This window comes from Neophocaena asiaeorientalis, unplaced genomic scaffold, assembly GCF_003031525.2.
Source record: "Neophocaena asiaeorientalis asiaeorientalis breed wild unplaced genomic scaffold, Neophocaena_asiaeorientalis_V1.1 scaffold449, whole genome shotgun sequence".
NCBI classification, from domain to species: domain Eukaryota; kingdom Metazoa; phylum Chordata; class Mammalia; order Artiodactyla; family Phocoenidae; genus Neophocaena; species Neophocaena asiaeorientalis.
In genome coordinates, this window is record NW_020175027.1 from 3,423,886 (window position 1) to 3,442,387 (window position 18,502).

The window sequence follows — 18,502 nt, forward strand, 5'->3', positions numbered from 1 at the left end:
ATAAATGGACTCCTTAGGACATTCTAAGAGAGGCTCCAGGATATTTGTGCATGCTACCATTTGTGATCTCAAGAGGTGTGGGGCAGAGACAGTGTGAGGTGGTTTGGGGAGAGACTCAGAGACCTGGATTACACACACAGTTCTGCCTCTGCCACGTGACTCTTTGCAAAACTTCAGTTTCCCCATCACAATAGGAGACTGAATCTCGTGATTTCTAAAAACCGTCTAAATGAGAACTTATCATGTAAAGGCAGGGTGCGTGTATATATACACTACTCTTCTTGGTCAGAAATCTCTGTATCCTTGGGGTCCCTGCAGCTCTTTACACCATGTTAGTATCATGGAACACTACACTGCATTCCAGTTATTTGGAGTCATGACATGTTTCCCACTGAACTGATAGCTGGTGGATCCATATCTGGTTCTTGGTTTCCTAGAACCTCAGGTAGTTAGAAGTCCTTCATTCCTTTAACACCATTACTGAGTGCTTGCTGTCTGTCAAGCACTATATTAGTTGGTGAAGATACAAGATAAAATGTCAAAGCTTCACCCTTCTGGGAGCCTACAATCCAGTTAGGAGACAATTTTAAGACAATATAACTGTCTTGATGGAGGTTTGTCCAAAGTGTAGTAGAACCCAGGGAAGGAATGCCTGTTCTGTCTGGTTAAGTTGGAAAATTCCCCTGAAGACTCAGTCTTGAGCAGAGTAGGGTGAACGACAGGGAGGACTTTACAGGCAGTAGGAATGCTCTCTGTAAAGGCACAGATGTGATAGAGCATAGTGTGTTCTGGCAACAGCCCAGTATTCAGCATGGTGGTAAAGAGATAGGCAGATGTCAGCTCATGAAGTGTTCTTTACGACATCCAAAGAATTCTAGGTTTTATGACATAACTGTTGGGGGTGCTTAAGCATTTTGAGCATGGGAACATAGCAAATCTTTGTTGAATGCAGGAGTAATAGTGAGAGCACTGGGCATAGTAATTGGGAGCATTTCCTGGCCTTGTGGCCTTGGGCAAGTTACTTAACCTCTGAATCTATTTCCTTTTTTAAAAACTCTCAACCTCAAAGGTTGTTAAAATTTTAAAGTTTATACATAGTAAATTTATAGGAGTAAGCCTAGCACTTGATAAATGTTCAGTATATTATTATTTTTAAGATAACATTTGTTCTACACAATACACATTACCTAATAAACAATCTAGTAATTTCTGTGGCCCATTTCTTAGCCTGTTTCCTCCTCTGCAAACGGGTCCTCCAATTTTACCTTTTCATTGTATCTTGTCCTCCTTCCTAGCACTTACCATAATGCTAACTAAAATTTCTAATTATTTTTCCGGTCAAACTCTTAGATATAAGCAAACTATCTGTATTCTGCTTTCTCAGGTAGACTCTACTAGCTCTATGAGACCAGAGACTTTAAAACATTTACCACTATATTCGCAATTGCTAGCACTGCCTGGCTCTTAAACACATGTTCGATAAATGTTGGCAAAAATAATCAATGTCAAACATCTTTCAAGACTGTTGCCAAGGGCCGGGGCCGACGAATTGATAAAGATGTACAGTTGGGTTTAGTATTACTGTTAAAATAAGGTGTGAGACAAGGAACCGAAGCCAGGGGCTCCCAACACAATCTGTAGCCTCCGGAGGCTTCCAAAGGACCAGTATTGACTTCAATCTTTCGCAAGAGTTCAGCTCTTCAAGGTTCACAAAGAGTTAAATCTGTTGTCTTGTATTCTAGGGGAAAAAAGGAGCCGGAAGCACTCCAGTGTAAACTAAGTTTACCTTCAACTTAGAGGTGGGAAGGACCTGCCTAAGATCACCTAGCTCGAGAGAAGGATCTAAACCAGGCGCTCTCAAAGAGGCTTCTCCCTCGCTGGGATTCCCCGAGTCCACCAGCCAAGCCGTCTGGCGCACCGGTCCTCGCCCGCTTGCTGGGTCTCGGCTCCGCTCCCGCGCCACGCGGCACATGGAGGATGTCCTCCGAGGTCAGGGGGAAAGGAGGCGGAGCGCGGGCTAAACCTCGCCCCGGAGCATCATGGTAGATGTAGTTTTTCTCGCCAGCACAGAAAGGCGCTAACTCTCCCCGGTTTTGCTCGGTAAGTAGCATATCTTCTGTGCAAGTCATTCAAACATGGTGTCCCCTGTCACAGATGCAGCTTAAATATCTGTGAAAGAAGCCGTTGGGGGGAAGGACCAGAGCAGGACACACACATCAAGGGGAAAGGAAAGGGTTAATAGTTGTTACGCATGCGTACAGAAGGCCTGGTGGGTGGGCGGGACGGAAGACGACTCCCGGGAGCAGTGTTTTCCCCGGAAGTGCCTTCCCTCCTCCCGGGTTCGCGCGGACGCGGTTTTCTTACCTCATTTGTCCTCGCCCCTCCCCGTCCCTCTACGCGTTTTGGTTCCTGGTTGGTGCTTCCTGGTCGCAGCCGCGGCAGTGAGTATGTGTGTGACGGACCCCGAGCCGACTGCGGCCGGGGGACCCCTGCCCGCCCTCCGCCTCGCCCGCTGGGCTGTGGAGCTAGCGCGTGTCCCCTCGCCGGCCTCCGCGTCTCCCCTGTGTCCCTTACTCGTGGCGGGGCTTGGCTCGTGGCCTCTTTTCCATGCGACTCCGCGGACCGGCTGGGCTTCTCCCTGCCCCTCCAAGGCCTGAGGCCGTGGTTCAAAAATGGCTGGGCGCCCATGGCCTCGGTGAGGAGTGGCGTTTCTGCCTATTTTACCTCCACCCCCCACCCCCGAGGTTCCCCTGTCTTTTAGGAAAGCCGGTCAGTCATTTAAACGCGAAGAGGGCTCGGCCTTTGAGGACCGAACAGTCCTGGGCCAAATCCAGCGTCAGCAGTCAGAAGCAGCAGCTGCAGCTGTGGGGACAGAAAAATTTCGGGAGATGGGCCCCTTTCCCCACGTAAAACAAGGAGACTTGGACTGTGTTAGCTGATTCCCTTTATCCTTCACATCGTAGCCGTTAGTTAACTTCAACTTTAAGAGTTGCAGATGTAGTGGGAAAACTGGCTGAGTGGAGAGTCAGCAGGCCTGCGTTCTAGCCGGGGCTCCACCACCAACTCGCGCTGGTGACTCCAGAAATCTTCTCTTCAGGCTGTATTTACCTTGATTTCAGATCACGGGGTTGAATTAGGAGATCTTTTATGCGCAATGAATAAGTAAGCTTCTCAGAGCCCATTTCTCAGTGTATAAAATGAGTGTTTAATTTAATGACTTTCAGGTCCCTTCCAAAACTCTGTTGTGTTTTGAATTTTTCGGCTGTGTGTATATTTCAGACGGTATTGTGCTTTGGGGATAATTCACTATTGCTGTTTTCAAGAGAGTCTGAGGGTGGGGAATAAACTGAGGAAGAAGTGGAAGTGAGGATTGTACAATAGCTTCAAGGATAAGATACTGTGTAATAACAGGAAAAAGCGCTGAGGGAAAGGTGAAGGAAGTGTTTTGAGATAGGATTAGTTACTCTATAAAGACTTTATGTCAGGAACAGCTGGACTTGTCTGAATAAATTTAGCATTATTTTCTCCCACCAGCATCTTGTATTCTGTCTGAATTATTTTGTGACCATTGTTTCCCACATTTGAATTCTCTGTCCCAGTTTGATTTACTTCAAATTGAAAGCCCCATTCGAAGAGTGGGCAGAAATTTTAACACTAGAGTCAGTAGTGTTTCAAATCTGTCGCTATCAGGGTGGCTCACTAAGTCAGAAATTTTAATTGGAAATTAAACTGTTAATCACGTTCTAAAGAAAACTAGGCTTGATATCAAGCTGTGAATTTGATTTAAATTTCCTTGAGGTGGATAACTATCTCATCAAAAAGAAATATCTAGGCTAAAAGTTCTTTGAAGAGAAATAAGAGCACAAGGACTGAAATGACCAGTTGGTAGACTGTTGGAGCAGAAATGTTGTCTTTAAAGATTGTATAATAAAATCTGAAAGCTTAAATAAGCCTTAAGTTGTCTAGTTTAAAAAAAAATCAGTGAATGAATTCTGCTCTCACTTTTGAACAGCGAAAGCCTTTGCAGTTATTCTCTATAGCTGTTTTATATTTGTTAAGCCATTTAAATTCTTCAGAATAGTTTTATTCCCAAACTGATATTTTAAGTTCTTATATAAGAGCCATCTTTTTTGGTCATGGCATTGCTATAGCCTTTGTGTACCAACTTGGGAAGCTCTTGGATGGTAAACTGACAAATTCAAATGTATGCTTTTCTTTCCAATTAAAATGCCTGTTTTATAGTTTTTAAACTCCACGGAAATAAAATGGATATTTGTTAGGTAAATTTAGGTGTTAGAGCCACTGCAAATTTAGCTTTGAAGGAAGGTTTTTTTTTTTTAATCTTTATTCGAAATGATTGTTATTTTTTTAATCAGGGAAATGTGAATCAGTTTTAGCTGTGTTCTTAACCAGCTAAATAACTTTGGATAGGCCTCCTTATCTCTTTGGACCTCAGTTTCCTTATAGGTAAATTGAGGAGGTTGATGAGATAATCTGAAAGGTCTCTTCCAGATTTAAAATTTTGTGACTCTCATAGAGACTTTATGTTATCTAATTAAGTATGCTTGAGAATTGTGTACAATGATCAAAAAGCTGAGAAGTCCTTCTGAATCAAGACAGTTATATACATATATATTTTTTTCATATTCATCCTTGGAGTATGAATTTAAAAAGTTAACTAAATGCGTTTGAATGTAATTAAAGTAGTAACATAAACCAAAACAGCCTCAGGCAGACCATAACTCTGGCATACATAAGCTACATAAATAGAAGAGCCGGTTATGCTGAGCACAATTTTCAGTACAGAAGGGACAGAATCCTCTTAAAGGCCATAGGGGCTAAATTGTTAAATTCATTTTTCTGCATTTCAGGGGAAGAGATAAACCCTTAGACCCAAGGAAGTCTGTTTTTATTTTATTTCTGTAGTTTATTTTTGGCATACATTCACAGGTGTGCCTATGGCTCTTTTCTTAATCCCTTTCCTTTGGGATGGCTCCAAGAGTAGTACAAATTTGTAACTCTGTAATTTAGCTCTTTAATTTTTTCTGTGCTGCACCGGAATTATGTTTTATCTTAAGTCCACACTGGATCCTCAAGATGGATCCAGTGAGGATTTTGAAGGAAGCATAATTCCTTTGACTTCTTTTAGAATTAATTTACCTATTAAATAAAAAGGAAAGGATTCATCTTTTATTTGTATTCCTCTGAAGCTAACATTTCAATATAAACTGATAAATGCTATGAGCATTACTTTTCAGACAGCCACATTCAACTTGTATGACAACAGCATAGCAACCTGAAGGACAGTGCAAAAAGGGAACAGGTATATTGTACCTTTTAGAAGGAAAAAAAGGCATTAAAAGTTGGGTCTCCCCCCCCCAGCTTTATTGAGATATAATTGACAAATAACATTGTTTAAGGTGTACAACATGATGATTTGATATATGTATATATTGTGAAATGATTACCACATTAAGGTTAGTTAACACATCCATCACCTCACATCTTAACCTTTTTTGTGTGTGGTTAGAACATTTAAGATTTACTCTCTTAGCAGATTTCATATATACAATATTGTTAACTCAGAACTTTTAATCATCTTTTTCCCCCCAGCTTTATTGAGATATAATTGACATATAACATTGTGTAAGTTTAAGGTGTACAACAAAAGTTGGTTTCTTTATTTCTGTAAAACAAGAAACTCCAGCATGAGCGTAGTACATTTTTGGCTCTTGTTCATTTGATTTTTGGAGTCAGCAGGTTGTATCACCAAGAGTACCCTGACATTTTGGGCAGAGAATTGATAAACTAAGAAAACAACTAGTCTTTCTAAATTGTATCTGTATAGCTAAAAGTAGAGTAGAAAGAATAAATTGTCATTTTTAATTGTTCTCTATACTGTGCCTGATTTTTTTTTTAAACAAAAATGAGTTTTTTCCCAGCACTCTCATTTTGATCAGTGTTCCATTAGTACCTAATTGAAACATCTGTGTAGATTTTTGGTTGATGATATGAGAATCTTTGAAATAGTTGGAGACAACTACAAAATTCATCTCATCATAATTTTCATATTTTAGACACATAATTAGATTTATTAGGGCTTTAGAACAAATACCTGATGATATTATTCATTTGTTAGTTCAGCAGACCTTTATAGAGGTCTTACTAAATGCCAGTTACTCTGCTTGGTTTTGGGGATCCATTGTTTAACAAAGTGCATATAGTTCCTGCCACCCTGGGGTATGTGATTTGTGCTTGTGGGAAATTTACATTGCACTTGTAATTAGAAATGTGAATGTCTTGAAATGTAAAGTGCTTATGGAAACCTATAAAGCCTCGACAGTTTGGTGGGTCAAGGAAAGCTTCCCTGAGGAAGTGATATTGAAACAGAGTTGAAGGATGAGCAGGATTTACTGTGCTCACAGTAGGAGTAAAGTGCTCCTAAAGCTGAGTTTTACCTCTATTTTAGGTCTTCAGTTAGTTTGTATTTCATACATATCTTTATAGGTACAGAAATAAACTAAGTTTATCAGCTATTTTTATGTATTCTTTTGGTCAAAGATCAGAAGGCCTGGAGATTAATTTTTTAATTGAGAAGACAAATATACACCAAAACAGTAAATATGATAATTATGTCCTTTTGTGGATTTTAGTCATACTTGAAGTAATATTCCTGTGTGAGAATGTATACCAGAAAAGATGAGATACAGAACCAGAGCCAGGGAAAAGATGAAGAATGGATGGAATAGTAGTGAGAATGACCTAAAATATTTTTGTGATTTTTAACATTGTGGAGAAAAAGTGATTGGTGTCTGAAACAGTGGATCTCAACCTGTTTTTCCTTTCTAACATACTTGTGAAATATAACATATCCATTAATAACTGTAACTCAGTTTGTTGGCAGTAATTTTCATTTGGGAGGGGCTGGGCATTATTAGAGTGTGTCATAACAATTTAGAAAATCTTGAAAAATGGTATTACTCTAAGAGAAAAAGGTATTTTAATATGTCATTGAGAAAAATGATGGCCTTCACAGAAGTTAGCTCTAAGAGGTGACATCATTATGCACTAAACAGGCATGATCTGAGCTGTTAAAATATATTCTTTCTATGACTTTCTGTTTTACAGCATCAAGGTTACTGACTTTCCATGATGTTTGGTGGTTATGAGACCATAGAAGCATATGAAGATGACCTTTATCGTGAAGAGTCATCTAGTGAACTGAGTGTTGATAGTGAGGTGGAATTTCAGCTCTACAGCCAAGTTCATTATGCCCAAGATCTTGATAATGTCATCAAAGAGGAAGAACATGAAGAGAAGAACTCTGGGAATTCTGAATCATTCAATAGTAAACCAAATCAGAAGAACTTAATTATCCTTTCAGATAGTGAGGTCATCCAGCTATCAGATGGGTCAGAGGTCATCACACTGTCTGATGAAGATAGTATTTATAAATGTAAAAGAAAGAATTTTAGAGTCCATGCAGAAGAAAAGACCCAAGGTCCTCCTGCTTTTCTTCATTCTAATGAGTTGGCAGATAAGAAATGCAAGAGGGATATTGAGAAGACTAAACCTGGAAAGAGATCAGGTACAATCCAAGAGGTCATGATTATAGAGGTCAGTTCAAGTGAAGAGGAAGAGAGCACCATTTCAGAAAGCGATAATGTGGAAAGCTGGATGCTGCTGGGATGTGAAGTTGATGATAAAGATGACGATATCCTTCTCAATCTTGTGGGGTGTGAAAATTCTCTTAATGAAGGTTAGTATCATATTGGCCATTATGAAAAGTAGTATCATCTTTAATAAGGAAGACTGCTTTTCCTAAACAAAAGACCATTAGGGTCAGCTCCATTTAATTCCTCATCTTTTGGTCTTGTTTTTCATGAGACTCTTTTACCAATGGCCACTTTAATGGTGGTCTGTCTGAACATCAGAAAAGTATGTCAGGATATCAAAGACACTCTGCTTCTGCTATAAGCAAATTCATAACTGCTTCTTCCTGTTTGGCTAGAGCCAGTTCTGGACCTGAAATCTTAGTTCCCCTCTCTCTCTGCTTGGTACCACAGGTGAGTACTCCATCTAACTCTGACATTGGCCCTATGCTCTTATTTGGCCAACTCTGTTGGTTCTGCCTCTTCCTAAGTGATTTGCTTACCCAGGAGGTAGCCATATAGCAAGCATGGGGAATGCCTGGTATACAGAAGATATGGAATTAGTGTTAAGATTTTTAGGAACTCCATAATCAGTAATGTAGGAAACTATGAAGAGCTGTAAGTCTACAGTAGACTGTAGGAGAGAATGCAAATTCTTGAGAGCCACATAATCAAGAATTGAAATTTTGGTGTTGGTTTTGTCTCTGTCACATGTAGTCACCTAGTATTGATGCTTATCCTTTTAAAAAGTCCCTTTTATTTTTCTCCCTTTATGCTTAATGTGTAGTCTCTTGCAATATTTTCCTAAATGATCTTTTATATCTTCCCTGTATGCTGTTGTTAAATTGGTAGTCTTGAAATGCCCTTTACTCAGTACTTTACTGCTGATCCAAAACCTTTAATGGCACCCACTTGTCCTCAAAAGAAAGTGCTGATATTGAATATAGATCATGCTTTGGAGCCCCAGAGATTGACAAACTTTTTAAAGAGCCAGGTAGGAAATATTTTAGGTTTCCAAGCCATAGGATCGCCTAACTACTTAACTTTGCCCTTGTTGTAGGAAAGCAGCCATGATATCTGAAAAATGAGATGGCTATTTCAACAGAATCTTATTTACAAAACAGGTGTCTAGCTCAGGCTGTAGTAGGCCAGCTCTGAGAATTTGACACCAAAAGGAAGAAAAGAAATAGGATAGTAGCTAGAACATAGAGCAGAATCAAGTAAAGTTTTGTCAGAATAAGAGAGTTGATAATGTTTTTAGGTGGAAGGGGAAAATCTCTTGAAGGAGAGATTAAGCCTGTTTGGTGGATTGGGGTAAGGGAGGCAAATAAGAGATGGGCTCAGGTATATTGTCTGAATTAGTCATAAAAGGGAAGAGACATTTAATTGCTAAATTACCAAATATTTATAGAGGTGGAGGAGAAAGAATAAATTCAGATGGATTGAGGCAGATGAGGGAATATATGAGGATGTGTTTGATTTTCTTGGGAAAATGAAAGTGGAAGTGGGTCTGGAATTGGACAGGGGATACTTAGAGGCTTAGAGTGTGGGAAAGATGTTTAGGTGCTATGGGGAATACTGTTAGGCAGTGGATCCCAATATGTTGAAGATGACAACTTCTTTAACTTCAAAAAAATTTGTGGACCCCCCGCCCCACATAACTATAGTTATATTTTTAGTATTTGTTAATTGAGAAAATGCATATTAGCAAAAAGCTATTCAGTACACTCATACATGACTTTGTATTTTATTAACCACAACATTGTCTACACATTTGAAAAACATTGTATAAGGCCTGTCTGCAGCATATATGGCCTTATATAAAGCATGCCTCTGGCTACCCATTGTGATAACTAATTCTCCAGCTCCCAGGAGTCTGAAGCTCATAGGTTAGAAATCATTGTGCTAACAAATCAACAATAAGAGAATAAAAGCCTTGCTTAAAAGTAGTATTCAATCAAAATTGAAACAATGTGAACTTGTAATGAACTCACTCTGAAGGATTTTATAACTTTTTCCAGTAATACCTGGGGCAGGGTGACAGAAACCAAAAGATCCAGGGTTAGGCAAAACATTACAGAATGTCAAAACGATCATTTAGCCTATTCCTTCTCTAAATTGCCTACCCGTAACATGACACCTAGTTTCATCAAATACTAATGTGTTCATGATGATCAGCGACTTTTCTTGAATTCAAGTTCTCTATGTCCACCGTGCCAAATATTTCCATTTGGGTATCTTATTGTTATTTCACATATACATACTGAAAAGCTTGATAAATTGAAAAGAAAGCTTATCTTTCCACAGAAAGAGGAGCAGGTTAACTGGATGGTGGCTCATAATGTAAGTAGGGTTTCTCAGGGCAAAATGAAAGGGATTGATGAGGAGTGGTGAGGATGGGGTTAAGGGTAGCTGAGCCATATGGAGATGAGGATTCTAGAGGAAAGAGAATGATGGACTTAGGTATGGCTTTTAGGAATGAAGAAAAAGTTGGTAATCAGGTATATAGAGAAATCTCTGGAAAACAATTTTAGTATTTTATGTTATAGACAATAAGAAGCATGGCTGTTCTTGAACTGTGTTTTGGGGGGATTATTTGTTTATTTTTTATCGAGGTGAAATTAACACAAAATTAACCATTTTAAAGGTTCAATTTGGAGGCATTTAATACATTCACAATGTTGTAGAACCATTACCTATATCTAGTTCCAAAACATTTTCATCACATCTAAGGGAAATGCCAAAATGTTTTCACCACATCCAAAAGAAACCCTGCACCAATTGAACAGTCACTCATAACCTCCTGCCCCAGACTCTGACAAGCACAAGTCTGCTTTCTGTCTATGGATTTACCTATTCTGGATATTTCGTGTAAATAGAATCATCCAGTATGTGACCTTTTGTGTCTAGCTTCTTTCACTTAGCATAATGTTTTGGAGGCTTATGCATATTGTAGCATGTATCAGTACTTCATTCCTCTTTTAAGGCTGAATAATATTCTATTGTATACCTGCATTTTGTTTATCCATTTATCTGTTAATGGACATTTGTGTTTCTACCTTTTGGCTGTCATGAATAGTGCTACTCTGGACATTCATGTACAGGTATTTACTTGAATACTTGTTTTGGGTATAAACTAGGAATAAGATTACTGGCATTTCTGTTTCACTTTTGAGGAACTGCCAAACTTTTCTACAGTGGCCGCACCATTATACATCCCCATCAGTAATGTATGAGGGTTCCAATTAGCTGCAGTGGTTTTTATGATTACTTGTCATGTTGCACATTTCTATTTGATTTAGTGGTAGACTCTTCGTTATTTCTTAGCAATATTGGTAAAAATATTTATTTAAGACCTAAGTAATTCTAAGTAATTCTTGATTCCAAACAGTCAGTGTATGTTCCTACTATCCATATTGAAATTTATCCTAATTCTGTGCTCCTTGATCTACTAATGCCATAATCCTATTTTTTTTCTAGTTAATAGGCAATATATTCAGTACTGATGGCTATTTGAGTGTGTTGTTACTTTCTAATCATTATTATCCCATTCATAAATGACCTGGGGGTAGATCTGGTTCAGTTTGTATAACAGTCTTTAGAGAAAAGATTTTTTTCATGTCAGTGGAAGTTTGTGGAAATTCTGGCGTACTTCTGAAATGATGATGATTGTTAAACAGCAAAAATTATGATTTTGTGTACTGCTCCCCCTCCTCCGCAAACCCCTCAAACTGTGGCATATTTGAAATATCAATATAATAGAAGAGATTAGCAACTCTTTGAGGACAGGTCTTTTCCTCAGAAGCCTTCTTAATACTATTTAGAGTAATTCTTTGCCATATATATTACTTTGTTTTTCATTAACTGCTAAATGATCAAATACTTTTTGAGCATCTACCCTATGTAGAATACATAGAGGGGAGTTAAAGTGGTAAAAGACATAGTTTTAGCCTTAAGTGGCTTGGTGTTTCATTGAAGAGACGAAATATAATAAGAAGCTTAAGTAATTTATGGAAGTTTCTTCTTAACCATTGGAGTTAAGTCTCTCAAAATCCTGGGAATAGATGTGGTTGAAAACTTAAAACTTTTTAAAAAATAGGATTAGTGAATTTGAGGTAGTACATGAAGATCTGAAGGACTATGTAAGTACATCCATATTTTCCATTGTTAAATTTGTAGTAATGAGTGCAGCACCACTCTTGTTCTGTGGAAATGTGAGGTTCTTTCGCACTACTTCAGTTTCAGTGAGATGCGTAAATGTTTGTTTTTGTTTGTTTTGCTTTAATACACAATTAGAATACACGGTCAGGCAGATAATATACAACCAGGAGACATTTTTTCCCTCTTTTTTATTTCCTCTAAATGTTTAATACTTTTCTGATTTTATGATCTGAAGCTGTCGATTAGCTTCCTTGGGTTCCATGGGGGCCTTGGTGATGTAGCACTTAGGTAGTGTGCTCAGCCTAGCTTTCCTCAGTATATACAGCTTTATGATGAGGGCTCTGCTTATAATAAATCCATGCCAAAACACAGGGCTTCAGTACCTGTTACATATGACTCAGCCCTTGTTACTGATGGGTGTAGGAGTTTATTTCTAAAGTCTAGAAACAAACTTCATTTGCTTCACTTTCTTTACTCTTTCCTGACGCTTCTTTATGTAAATGATACCTGCTCTGTCATTTGTCTTCCTTTTAAAATTCTTACCCTTTACTTTCTTTAGTTTATTATCCCCAGTAGGAGTGTCTTGCAATTCTCATTTATTAGAAAGACAGATTTCTTGGTTGAAGAAAAGATGCACCAAAGGAAATCAACATGTTTTTTAATTTGTGAGGGTGATCTCTAGTTTGGGAAGGATTATTGTATATGACAGCCAAATGATGGGAATAAGTGCTATAGGAGTTATACATGAATAATCACCAACTTATTTTCCTGCAGAGGGAAGGGATATTATTAGCTCTTGGAGTAATTGTTAAATCTTTGTTAATTTTTAACTGTGGAATTTTTTTTTTTTTTTTTGTGGTACGTGGGCCTCTCACTGTGGCCTCTCCCGTTGCGGAGCACAGGCTCTGGACGCACAGGCTCAGCGGCCATGGCTCACGGGCCCAGCTGCTCCGCGCATGTGGGATCTTCCCGGTCCGGGGCACGAACCCGTGTGCCCTGTATCGGCAGGTGGACTCTCAGCCACTGCGCCATCAGGGAAGCCCATATGGAAATTTTAAAGTATACAAAACTGGAATGTCGTAATGGTCTCACTGTTCCATAAACCAGCTTCAACAATTATCAACTTATGACCAATCTTTTCTCATACGTAATTCCATGTCCCTGTATTATTTTGAAGCAGATCACAGTCATCATGTCATTTCATTCATTTATTTATATACATATACATTCATTTCAATATGTATTTCTAAAAGATAAGTTTTCTTTTTAAGAAACAATCATATTATTATCACACCTAAACAAATTACCAATAATTCTTTTATCATTAAATAACCAGCCTTCAGATTTCAGCCTTCAGATTTCTCTGATGGGCTCTTAATTTTTTTTTCCTACAGTTTATTTGAATCAGATCTATTTATTGCAGTTGGGTGGTAACTTATGTCCTTTAATCTTAGGTTCCTCCTTTATCTTTCTTCTGTGTGTTTTCTTTCTTCTTTATAATTTAATTGTTATACTAACTCGATTGTTTATCCTCTAGAATTCTCTGAGTTTGAATTTTGTGATATTGTTTAACATACTCCACTGTCCCCTGTATTTCCTATGAATTGGTAGTTAGATCTAGAAGCTTAATTAAATTCAGGTTTCTCTCCCTGTGATTGTGCTATCAGCCAGACACATAGATAGGTTCATTTGTTTCATTTTGCTTTTCATATGTTAATATTTAGTATTACCTTTTAAAAATTCAGTTTGTTTCATAATTATGTAAAATATTTAGAACGTTCCAAATTCAAATCAATAAGACAAGGTAAAAAGTATTCAGAGACGTCTACCTTCTGTCCAGTCTTCATCCTGTTCCCACCCTTCCTCTTAGGGGTAACTGTTAAGAGAAAATTGATAGTTTGTCCTTACATTAAAAAATATATAAGCAAATATGTATATATCTTCATATCCTCCCTCCCCCTTCTTGAAGTAAACAGTAGCATATGATCTACACTTTGCTCTACCTTGTTTTTTTTCTCTTAACAGTATATCCTGGAGATCAGTCCATAATAGTATCTAAAGATATTTCTCATTTCTACGACTATAGACTATTTTTGTGTCTTCTACACTAATCTGAGCTGGACACATTAGGCATGTAACAAATACTTTTTGGAAGTGAATGAATAGTAATTTTAAATAGTTGATGAATAATATAATTGTTACAGTTTTAAAATGTATTTTAAATAAATGTATTATAGTCTAAGTCCACTTTCAGAAGCATGCTTTATACCTATGCTTACACTCCTGGTCTTACTGTTTCTTTCTCATTTAGTAATTTTGAAAGATTTAGATTTAGCAAAAAATTAAATAGGTTCAGATTTTAAAAGGAAAATACCTTTTAAAGAATGAAGAGTTCAGCATTTTTAAAAGTGGAAGAAACCTGTTAGTTCCTAGTGTATGTGACTGTTATAGTGTAGAACTTTACATTAATGTAGAACTCCTTCAGTATGTACAGTTGGGTACATCGTTCTTTTATAATAGTTTGTCAGCATTTGGCACATAGTGGGTACCTAGCAAATCTTGGGTGAATTTAATTGAAATTCTACCTTTTCGTATAGAATAGTGCTCTTTACATAGTACTACATGAGGTTGAAGTGAAATTATGGCTTTAGTAAAGTAAAATCATGAAGTGATTGATTGAAATTGAAGTATAATTATGGCTTTTAACAACTTAGTGCAGTAAGTCTTTTAACTGTTTTTGTGTCAAGTCCCTTTCACCCCTAAAAAATATGCACATAAAAGTTTTGGATACATTTTCAGAAGTTGAAGAACTCATCTAGAGGCAATTGCTGAATCCCTGGTATTTATAAGGCACTCAACCAAGACTTGATAACTAATTAAAATTTGAGTAGAGTGGGTTACCTACTTCAATTTCAGTTTTTCAAATACCTCATATTTTATTTGATCTGGGTCTTTATGTATGCCTGGATCAGTTTCTACCTTGCCTGGCTGATACCTACTCATCCCTCAAATCTTAGTTTAAAGTTTATTTCTGAAATGAGGTAATGGACATAGGTTCTCAGTGGTGGCTACTAGGTCTTTTACAGCTGCATAGTTGACTACCTGTGACTTTGGGTAACTTAATTCCTTTATTGGGAAAATAATAAATTTTATTTCATTAAGGTTATAAGCTAAAATGAGACAGTGGATAGACTAAATTAATGTAATAGGAAAATATTTTGACAAAACTCCTAATTGCAGGATAAGTTCACTATCACTGTGGCAAGCATGGGCATATAGCTTCCACTTGGTGTTTTTAAATGAGAAGTTCTCAGATTTTTTGGTGAACCCAAGTTGCTTTTGAACAACATGTCTCTAGTATGGCACTTTATTTGAATAAATTTTATTTTATTTGGTGACATTTTATGATCTACTCGTTAAAACCTAAATCTGAAGTCTTAAAATCAATCCAACAATTACTTACTGGATGCTTACAGTGTACAGGCACTATACCGTTAAGGTGTTGGGTTTCAAGAAGTGCTATGTAGTCCCTGCCTTTAGAAACCTTAAAGTGCATGACAATATGGAAAGTCCACTCTATTACCAGAGTTAAATACATTTCTACAAATACAAGAGATGTCCCAGCACATACATAATCATTTCCAGATGAATGTAATAGACTTTTTAAAAAAGATTATTACAGATAGGTAAAGTACAAGAGTGAATTGAAAAGTAACTCTTTGAACTCAGTCTTGAAGAATGGATAGGATTTAATGTTCAGGTTAAATGCAGGGAGGGAGAATAAAAGCTGAAAACCCTAAAACTATATGATACCATTAATGTTTAATTAATGGCTTAATATGTGGCTGGGTATGATTAAACATTTTAATAGCATATCCTTTCAGAAACCACCTCAGCCTAAATGAGAAAGGGTATTTATGTTCTGCATATGCTGTTGGAAGATTTCTTGGTTATTATTTTATTCCAGTATTTTCCACCTGTTTCTTGCTCATATGTCTCCTTTGTTTTTCCTTTAAAAAATTGGATATTTCATGCAACTTTATGGAAGATAGAAAAATTTTCTCAGACGGACCAGATGCTGTATGTTAGTCAAACGACATGACCGGCTGCTTGAAATGTGTGTTTTATGCAAGTCTGTTGAAAGTAGAACATGTCTTGAAATATAACTTTGGCTCGTCATAGCTTGTGTTCTTTACCAGCTTTTAACATAGAAAAGGAACACATTCTGTTAGTTTGGAAATATAAATAAATTAAACTTCCCTTTTAATGCTCTTCAAATCTTCAAGGTGGTATTTTCCCCCCCTTTCTGCATTCATCACATAACCAGTCAGTCATAGGTTCTTTTTTTTTAAATAAATTTATTTATTTATATATATTTGGCTGCGTTGGGTCTTCGTTGCTGAGCTCGGGCTTTCTCTAGTTGCGGTGAGCAGGGGCTACTCTTTGTTGTGGTGCGCAGGCTTCGCCTTGTGGTGGATTCTCTTGTTGCAGAGCATGGGCTCTAGGCACGTGGGCTCTAGAGTGCAGGCTCACTAGTTGTGGCGCATGGGCTTAGTTGCTCCACGGCATGTGGGATCTTCCCGGACCAGGGCTCGAACCCGTGTCCCCTGCATTGGCAGGCGGATTCTTAACCACTGCGCCATGAAGGAAGTCCAAGTCATAATTTCTTGAGAGATCTTACTGCCTAATAGGTCGTAAGAGTGAGTTGCTGTTTGACATACCTCTTATGGATGTATAGTTTAATTTCTGCCTTATAATTGAAAAGTGGCCACATGCTAGAGTTCTGGTAACCGAGAGGACCAAAGAGCTCCCTCCCTGATGTTTTCAGCTTTTGTAAGCGTGCACTACACAATCCCTAAAGCTGCTTTTGAACTGTGTCTGTAGTTGTAGCATGTCACCTTACACTTAACTATTGTGAGGGCATCTTTTTATTTAATTTCTAATTAGCATAATGACTTGAGCTGTGTTATTCACTGTTCCATGGTGAAGTTGTCATAGGGAGAGAAGAAATAAAAATGTTCAATTTCAACTTTACTTGTGAGTGGAGTGAAGTTTGAAAGCCTTTTATGGCCATTGTTCAGCAGACTGAAAATCTCATTAGAAATCCCAGAAATGCGAAGGCAGCTTTGGGTTGGATTTTAATAACATTTTGGAGTTGGTATTGTATGTCGCTAATGTTTGTGATTTCATTGTTGATCAGCAACTTAGCTCTGCATTCTTCCAAAGTCAACTTATGACTTTTAGCCTAAATTTATTTACAGTAGCTTTTCTTTTCAACAGTAATAAGTACCTAGGGAGAGAATTAAATTTTACTTTTTTTTTTTGACGTTTGTCTTAGAAACTGATTTGATTTTCATATAAGATATACTAAATTTGTTGGAAATTGCATGTAAGATAATAGCATGCTATAAGAAAATAGCATGTTTATTGAACTAATGACTTAGTTTTGTTGCCATTAAAATATTAGACATCTTCAGGTCTGCCTTTTTGTTTGTTTTTGAAATGGAGAAGCATAAAATAAGATGGCAAGATTTTCATTCTTATCTAATTGTCATAGGAAGTTGAATCCTGATGTCTGGGTAAAGAGTGCTTAAATATAAAATTCTTATAGTTGTTTGCTATAAAAATAATCTATTATGTATAGAGACCACTTGTCTAAGAAGATAAGTCTAATTTATAGATAGTATGGTCAGAAGGTAGAATTTGATATGAACTATATACGATTTGTCAAACATTTTTCAAAAGAAGTACAGAAATGGGAACATTTACTTTTTTTCCCCTTCTAAGAGTAAAGGCTACTCAGAAAATTCATGACTCTTAAGTTGATCCTGTTTTTAAGACTTTGCTAAATTTGTATTTAATTTCAGGGTAATTTACTAATCTCTTGCTAATTTCCTCTTGGTTATTAACACTTAAGTAAAAGTGTTCACTTATTGGAAGTTTTTTAGCCAAAAGTTTTTAATCTCTTAAGCATTGTTTTGTTGTAAATTAAAGTTATTGTCATGGTTAAGTTTTTGGCATTTTGAGTTACTTGCCAGATTGTTGTTGATTCTGCTGATAATAAGGAAATGCATATTTTAATTGAGCATCCACCATGTGTAAGGCCACAGTTTCTTTTTAAATTATACAGATACACTTAAGATAATCTACAAGAATAGATATGACTTGTTTTTTAGTTTTTGAATCTTGATCTAACAGCATCAGCTCTGGATAGAGATGTAATTCTGGGGATAAAAATTATTTTTGTAATACATATTTGGATTCAAATATAAAGGCAGTCTAATAATGGGTTATTTAAAAGTGGATCTTGTCTGATGTGTGTACCTTTTATTTCTATGACATTTTTACATTAGAATTTCATAGTTATAGTTTTGAAAATTAGTTAACGGTGGACTTGAGAGCATCTGCTCTCCCCATCTTTTGCAAATACATTTTAAGGGAAGACAGCATAATTCTATAATGGGAAAAAAATTTTTACTCTTCCCTTCTGCTTTTGCCTAAATATATAGTCAACTTATAATTACCTCAAGATGAAAGAATGCTGTTTACAGCTACTCATTGAGAGAAACTGTTTTGTTGGGAATCCCTTAAAGTGCGTAGGTCACTTCTGATTTTGCTTTGTAACTAGCGCCTGTTACAGAATTATCTACTCTAGGGAGGGAAAGCCCCAATTTCTAGAAGACTTTTCA

General features: G+C 37.1%; 1 protein-coding gene across 3 annotated transcripts in view; it reads left to right on the forward strand.

The window, feature by feature from the left end:
- The first annotated feature begins 2,318 nt into the window (after positions 1–2,318).
- Positions 2,319–18,502, forward strand: part of ZCCHC7 (zinc finger CCHC-type containing 7) — a 239,797-nt gene continuing 223,613 nt past the window's right edge. Inside the window, exons 1-2 of one of the 3 annotated variants that reach the window (XM_024763061.1) lie at positions 2,319–2,445; positions 7,129–7,759. In XM_024763061.1, coding sequence (XP_024618829.1) covers positions 7,150–7,759 — 610 coding nt within the window. In that variant the 5' untranslated portion in view covers positions 2,319–2,445; positions 7,129–7,149. The other 2 variants (XM_024763059.1, XM_024763060.1) reach the window with 2 other exon arrangements.